The sequence below is a fragment of the Mustela nigripes genome, chromosome 2 (assembly GCF_022355385.1).
Source record: "Mustela nigripes isolate SB6536 chromosome 2, MUSNIG.SB6536, whole genome shotgun sequence".
Classification (NCBI taxonomy): domain Eukaryota; kingdom Metazoa; phylum Chordata; class Mammalia; order Carnivora; family Mustelidae; genus Mustela; species Mustela nigripes.
In genome coordinates, this window is record NC_081558.1 from 7,956,297 (window position 1) to 7,963,083 (window position 6,787).

The following is a 6,787-nucleotide window of genomic DNA, read 5'->3' on the forward strand; positions in this document are numbered from 1 at the left end:
GAGGCCTCTCCTCGAATCAAGGAGCTCTCCTTGCACCCTGCGGGAAATAGAGCCTTCATACCCCTTTCGCTGGCGTGAAAACTAAGGCCCAGAGAGCCCAGCTTGCTTGCCCAAAGTCACAGAGCAATGGAGAGTCAGGCTGACTCCCAGGTTCCCGGGCCTGGCCTCTGCCTCAGCGGGTGGCCCACCATGCAGATTGGGACTCTGCGCCTGGGGCCCCTTCTCCTGGTTTTCAGCCTTGTTTCCTTACTGAGGACACACACACGAGCCGCGGCACACCCCGCCTTGCCTCACCCCATCCAGCAGGCCAGGCTGTGCTGTCCAGAGTTCTCCCGTGAGGAACCCGAAGCGCGGGGTGGGCGGGGACTCACCCGGAGTCACACGCAAGCTCCTTCGTGTCCAGCAGCGTTCAGAGCATCGGGCACCGTGGGGGGAGTAGGGGCCTGGGTCCCCCCCCCTTGTCCTACTTACGGCCTCACTGCCATGTTCCCCCTCCCCTCCCCATCTGTCTTTATTCTCTTTGCAGTAGAAGACCCCCTGCTGCGCCCAGCCGGCCCACCATTATCCGCCCAGCCGAGCCATCCCTGCTCGACTAGGCCCCGGGGGGGGGGGGGCGTGTTCTCGGGGGGTCTTCGCACCCCCACCCCCACCATGCGGGAGCTTCGGTGGTCCGGGCCCCTCCGCCGTCCCCGGCCCTGTCATCCACGTGCCAGGACCAGGCTCCCTGTGGGCAGCCCCCTGACTCCTCCTTAACCTTGGCCCCCATCCCCAGCTGGACACAGCACTGAAGAAGGAGCCCTGGAACCCTGAGGCAGGGGTGGGGAGCTGGGCCATTGCACTTTGGGGGATGGAGCCACAGGGTCACAGAGGAGGGAGTGCTCTGGGCGCCATCTCAAATGAGCATCCCTGCCCCGGGGCCAGGGGGCGACTCATCCCGGGCTTCTCTGGCCCGGAAAGCCTGAGAAGAACAGGCCTTTTGGAAACCGGGGCAGCAAGAGTGCCTGTCCCCCCAGCTCTTCCGGGGGCCCAAGGAGCATGTCCGCTTCTCAGCAGCAGGAGCTCCAGGCAGCGAGCCAGGCCCAGCAGGCCCTGCACTGCCCACCCTGCAAGTTGTAAATATTCCTTCTGTGGCCGTATTAATCACACGGCTGAGCCTCGGCTGCCGGAGGTGCCTTCGCCGGGGCCGGAAGCCTCCGTCCTGCCGGCCTCGCGCTCTCCTCCCTGGGTCCCCTCCTCCTCCTAGGTCCCCGGGGTGGCTCGGGCTCAGGGCTGAGTGAGTGGGGAGGCTCGGAGGGGCTCCTGGCTCCCACCCAGGCCTCCCCGATGGGGTGGGCCTCCAGCGGCCCATGGCAGAGCAGCCCTTGCTCGCTCCTCGCTCGGTTTGACCACTGTAAGTGCCTGCACTCTGTATCCTATTAATAAACTAAAATAAAGGGAAGAAGCTTCTGGTGGCTGCTGTGTGGGCCTTTTGTGTTGGCGTTCAGGCTGAGGACGTGGGCCGCTCAACCTTCCCCAGGCAGGCCTCTGACAAGGACCACCCCCTCCACCCCGCCACCGTGGGCCATCTCCCACCTTGCTCCCGGGGCGAGCTCACTTGTTCCAGAGGCAAGCGTGCTTTAGAGGGAAAATCTCTTGGTTTTCAGAACACATCAGGCATGGGGACAAACGTTCGCCGCACCCCCTCCACACATACTAACCCAGGGGCCTGGCTGCAGCCCCTGACACGGGCCTGTGGTGGGCAGCAGAATCACGCAGGAGAGAGGGAATCCCAGCCCTCTGACCCCGACGGCCGTGATCAGGGCCCCCTCCCCACCACTGCAGTCCTGAGGACTCCACCCGGGTCCAAGGCCTTCTGGCTCAGCCCAGGTCACAGTTAAACTTTGCTTTCTGATTTTTCTCTTGTGCCCAGGCGACCACCTCCATCGGCTCCCGCCCGGCCTTTCTTCTGAGCTTCGTGGGAGACCCCTCCCGCCTGCCTGGTTTGCCCCCTTGGGGGGCAGATCTGTCCTGGCTGGTGTCCCTGAGCCCCAGACACCAGGCTCTGTGATTTTCTGACCATAATTTATTGACTCCAGTGCCCAGGCCAGACCGCCCTTTGTTCCGTGAAGCTCCTGCGCAAAAGCTTTGCCTGGGCCACCCCTCAGCCCTGCCTGGGGCCTCTGCAGAGAGAGCAGGAGGGGCGGGTGGCCGTGCAGCCCCCCGCCCCCCACTCTTGGAGTTCTGGTATGAGACCCCACAGCGAGCCCACCTGGCGCTGGGCTGAGGGGCTGGGCTCCTTCCTCTCAATAAAGTGACTCTCCTGGCAAGAACACTGTAGCTGTGTCTCCTTCCCGGCCCCTGGCATCAGCAGGCCGGCCCCCGCCCGGGAGCTGCCCCCAGCAGCAACAACAGGCCTCTGGTGGGGCGACAGGGAGACAGAGGAATGTGTGGGGTCCCACAAGCAGCAAGCCCCTTCCCGCCATCTCCTGCCTCAGAAGGCCAGGAGGGAAGGGAAGGCGAGCTTGCTTCCTGGCCCCCATCCCACGCTGAGCTGTGCCAGTGCAGGCTGGGCCCTGGGCTAAGGCACACGCATTACCAGAGGGGACATGGAAAGGGGCCAGAAGGTCCAAGGGTCGCATTCAAATGCTGCAGTGCCGTCCCCTCCATGCATAATTCCCAGGAAAGCAGGTGCAGCCACTGAGCTGTCCCTCCTGGAGGGCCCAGGCCTGTCGGCCAAGCCAACAAGTGTTTCTCGCCTGGCTCCTGGCAGGGAAGAGACACACGAGGGCCACACCTCGGGCTGTGACTGCGTGGCCTCCCCTCCCATAGGAAGCAGTTGGGGGAACGGACCCCAGATCTCACACACACGTGCCCTGCTGCCCCTCCTTTCCCTGTTCTTCCTTCTGGGGCTACGTGGGCACAGGGCGCTTGTCCTGGAAGAAGCGCTTGAGCGTGCAGACTTGGAGCACGGCCACCAGCAGCAGCACAGCCACGTTCACTGCAGACCAGAAGTTGACTCGCTCCAGGTTGCCCTCCTGCAGGTTGCGATCACGTGCCTCAAAGGCCCGCAGGAGCGTCAGCATCTGGATGCTACGCTCCAACCGGGTCTTCATGGTTTCGATGGACTCCTGTGGAACAGAGAGAGGGGCAGGGTCAGGCCTCTGCCCTTTGGGGAGCAGGGACCAAGAAAACTGGGGGGATGGGGTGAGCTTATGTTTCAGGAGGAGAGAGCTGACAGGAAACTTGTGGCCAGACTGCCTGAGTCTAAATCCTCTGGCTGGCTGCCTGGCTGTGTGACCTTGAGCAAATTTATTAGCCTCTCTGGGCCTTCGTTTCCTCTGAATTGCAGTGAGAATTGAATGCCTAAATAAGTATTAAAAAAACGGATTTACTAGTGGTTAACAGCATAGTTGCTAAAGCCAGACTGCCTGAGTTCAAATGCGGCTCTGCCAGTTGCTGTGTGGCTTTAGGAAAGTTATTTAGCCATCCTGTGCCTTAGTTAAAATGGGGCATCAGAAGCACATTTCCTACCTCATATGGAGATTTTGTGAGTTATTTAAGCTCTTAAATTCCTATATCTAGAAATGCACTATTATTTTAACTGTGAGTGGCTACTGTTCTAATTAAGGTGAAGGCACAGTGGGCGGGCGGGTGGGGGGTCAGACAGATGCAGACCCCAGCCAAGGTGGGAGAGTAGGGGAGCACTGTTGCCCCAAGCCAGAGATTTGGGACAAGTGGCCCCGGCTCAGCCTGGGCGCACCTTGATGTCCTCCATCTTGACATCCAGCATCTCCTCAGGCTCCACAGCCTCCGCCCAGCCCTCGACTTCCTCTTCATCCTGCAGGCTGTCAAAGATCAGTTCGAAGAACACCAGCTTCTCAGAAATTGTGCTGAAGGAGTTGTCAAAGCACAGCTTGTAGTCCCCAGCCTCCGTGGGCTCCACCCTGGGAGAAAGACACACAGACGCACATGACCCCCGTTGGCCGGACTTTGAGAGGCAGGGAAGGTAGTAACCTGAGGCCACCGGGGAGGGGCAGGGCTGAAACTAAACCCAGGCAGACAGTGGGACTTGACTCACGTGTGCACCCCATCTGCCTTGCGGGACTCGCTGACCAGCAGCACGCCCTGAGGGCTCTCGAGTGTGAAATCCACGTCCAGTCCAGCACCTCCGATCACCTGGGGGGACAGGTAAGAGGGTGGAGGGCTAGGGGTAGGCCAAGGGCACCTGCCAGGGAAAGCCAGGGCTGGACCAACCCGCACAGACCCATCCAGGACCACCAGGGGCCTACCTGAGCGCGGACACCTACACCTGCAACCTGGTCCTGCCCCACCTGTCCCTCTGACCGCGCCCCTTGCCTTGGCTCAGTCTTCATTGATAGGACAGCTTTGGGTTGGGCTCTTTCATCTGGTCACGCCCCCGTCGTAATTCCTTGATCGACGTTTACCTGGCCACACCCCAAGTGAGGTGACAGGGCCCTGCTTTCCTTAACCCAACCCCCGAGAAAGCCTCATGTTGACCACGCCCTTTCTAGTAGCCCATCTTGGTCACGCCCACCAGCTCCCCAAGTCGAGCCAACTTTGGCCACGTCCACTCGTGAGGTTCCTGCCCTGCGAGGCGCGCCCTCTTATAAGCGATGGCCCCGCCCCCTCCGGCCGCCTCACTCTAACCCCGCCTCCTGCCATTATTCACACCCACTCCGCTCCCACGCCCCGTCTCCACCAGGTCCTGCTCGTTCTTCCTAGCTCCGCCCCCGCGCTCTTACGCACTGGCTCCTCCCCCTCCCTCTTTCATCGCTGTCTCGCTTCAGCTGCTTGGCCACGCCCCCTCGCCCTGGCTCCGTTCGGTCGCATGCTTCCCGACTTGGGACCCTGTACCTGGTACTCGGTCTCGAGGCTTGCGTTGGCCGGCGCAGACTGATAGAAACATTGCTTCCTCCCCGCAGGCAGCAGGAACGTGAACTCGCCGTCCTGGATCGGCGGGGGCCCTGCCCCTGCAACCCCGACCGGCGGCAGTAGTAGCCAGAGAGCCAAGGCTAGGCCCGCGCTGGCCGCCATCATCCGGGTCACCCTCCGGTCTGCGGAGAGGTTGCGGTTCCTTTAAGAGCTAGCCCTGCCCCCTCTGCTACTCGGTGGAGCTCATTGGTAGTCCCTTCTGCCGGTGGTGTAAAGCGAACTTAGAGAAAAAGTGAAGGGCCCCCTGAGAGCTTAGCTGCCCGGATGAATGCCTGCTGTGCCTTAAAACACTCAAGCTTCTGGGGGCTTCTTTCTGAGCAGCTTCTAGCTCTGGTCTCAACGGATGGTGAGGGAAAATGATAAAAATAAGTACTATGATGGTGCATGTTTCTCAGGCAAAAGTTAAGACAGCTAAGTAGGAGGTTCCCGGGACCTTTTAAGGCTCCTCCCTGCGGTTTTCCCAGAGTACGCTGCGCGCGACGACCACTGGGCCCTCTGGCCCGGGCGGAGTGGACCTTAAATAAGGGCTGGGCTTGGACCCGTACGCGACCGTAGGGCTCACGTATAAGTTGATTCAACTGGGGGAGAAAGGGAGACCCTTTCGTATTGATGTGGGTGTTTCGTGTTCCTTGTCCGTGGCACCAGGTTCGCCGCCTGACCCTTTACCCCCTTTGCTCCTTAGAGCCATCGCTTTGTCGGTTTCTTCGTCTGTACTGGGGTGATGGGACGACCTCCCCATAGGGCGGCTGTGGGACTCGAGACGAAGCCCTGCCCGTATCCTTGCGTAGAGTCCGTAGAGGGACATAGCCCAGTCTGCATCCCAAAGGTCCCAAACTCGGGGTGGGGGGGGGGTGGGCAGCAAATAAGCAGAGTAACTGATATAACCCAGGGTAGGAAAAATGACAGCCAGATGCTTACGAGGCAGGAGAGGGTGGGCCTGGGAGCCACAAAGCCTCCCACACCCACTCTACCCCTTCGACCCTTGGCTTGGAATCATCCCACCGGCCCTCCGTGTCCTCATCCGTAAGACGATGTGATGCTCGTCTTACCTCATTGGGGTGTTGTGAAGATTGAGAGAATGCTCGTTCGGCGCTCAGCATATTATCTGCTATTTTCCAGGCGGATCGCCCACCACTAGGCAGCCCACCATGTAACTAACCTCTGCTCCCTCAGTCTGGCTTAGAATATTTGGAGGCGACCACCCTCTCGGAAGCTGGCAAATAAGCCAAGAAGTCACTGGAGATAATGGACTCTACTTGGTGATTCTGTCTAAACATAAGGAAGAATGTTTAGATGGAAATTTTGAGTCTTTAAAGATAGGCCCTGGAGTGGCTGGCAGTTGTTGACAGTTACTCTTCGAATACAGCTGGTGGCTGTCAGCTCTTTCCTGCTTTTGGAGAACTTGGGGAAGTCACACCACCTTGTGTCAAAGTTTATGTGCAGTCACTGTTACTGTTCCTTTTCATTTCCAAAGTTTTCTGTCATTCAAACGCGCTGCTTGGACATTTTGAAAAAAAAAATTTTTTAATTTATTTGACAGAGAAGCAACGAGAGAGGAACAGAAGCAGAAGGAGAAGCAGGCTTCCCGCTGAGCAGGGAGCCCGATATGGGGCTCAGTCCCAGGATCCTGGGATCATGACCTGAGCCGAAGGCAGACCCTTAACAACTGAGCCACCCAGGTGCCCTGAAAATTTATTTATTTATTTATTATTATTATTTTTTTAAAGATTTTATTTATTTATTTGACAGAGAGAGAAATCACAAGTAGGCGGAGAGTCAGGCAGAGAGAGAGAGAGAAGCAGCCTCCTGCTGAGCAAAGAGCCCGATGCGGGGCTCGATCCCAGGACACCGAGAT

The 6,787-nt window shown here is 59.1% G+C and overlaps 3 protein-coding genes across 13 annotated transcripts in view; 2 read left to right on the forward strand and 1 right to left on the reverse strand.

The window, feature by feature from the left end:
• The window catches only part of DNM2 (dynamin 2), an 84,435-nt gene extending 81,574 nt beyond the window's left edge, over positions 1-2,861 (forward strand). For 4 of the 8 annotated variants that reach the window (XM_059389020.1, XM_059389024.1, XM_059389018.1 and 1 more), the window contains one exon: positions 527-1,451. In XM_059389020.1, coding sequence (XP_059245003.1) covers positions 527-596 — 70 coding nt within the window. In that variant the 3' untranslated portion in view covers positions 597-1,451. Of the gene's footprint in view, positions 1-526; positions 1,452-1,909 lie in introns of those variants that run through there. The other 4 variants (XM_059389021.1, XM_059389022.1, XM_059389025.1 and 1 more) reach the window with 2 other exon arrangements.
• Positions 2,045-5,147, reverse strand: TMED1 (transmembrane p24 trafficking protein 1). 2 transcript variants are annotated; one of them, XM_059389027.1, is made up of 4 exons: positions 4,855-5,147; positions 4,058-4,155; positions 3,740-3,923; positions 2,045-3,107 (listed from the first exon to the last, which is right to left on the reverse strand). In XM_059389027.1, exons 1-4 carry the CDS (start codon positions 5,035-5,037, stop codon positions 2,889-2,891), a joined length of 684 nt encoding a protein of 227 aa, XP_059245010.1. In that variant the 5' UTR covers positions 5,038-5,147; the 3' UTR covers positions 2,045-2,888. The 2 variants fall into 2 exon arrangements, with proteins under 2 accessions (XP_059245010.1, XP_059245011.1); XM_059389028.1 differs by lacking the exon at positions 4,855-5,147 and adding an exon at positions 4,269-4,558.
• Positions 5,148-5,408: 261 nt separating this feature from the next.
• C2H19orf38 (chromosome 2 C19orf38 homolog) overlaps positions 5,409-6,787 on the forward strand; it is a 19,961-nt gene continuing 18,582 nt past the window's right edge. The window contains exons 1-2 of one of the 3 annotated variants that reach the window (XM_059387713.1): positions 5,409-5,577; positions 6,052-6,611. The gene's annotated coding sequence lies outside the window, so the exon portion shown is untranslated. Of the gene's footprint in view, positions 5,578-5,801; positions 6,612-6,787 lie in introns of those variants that run through there. The other 2 variants (XM_059387714.1, XM_059387712.1) reach the window with 2 other exon arrangements.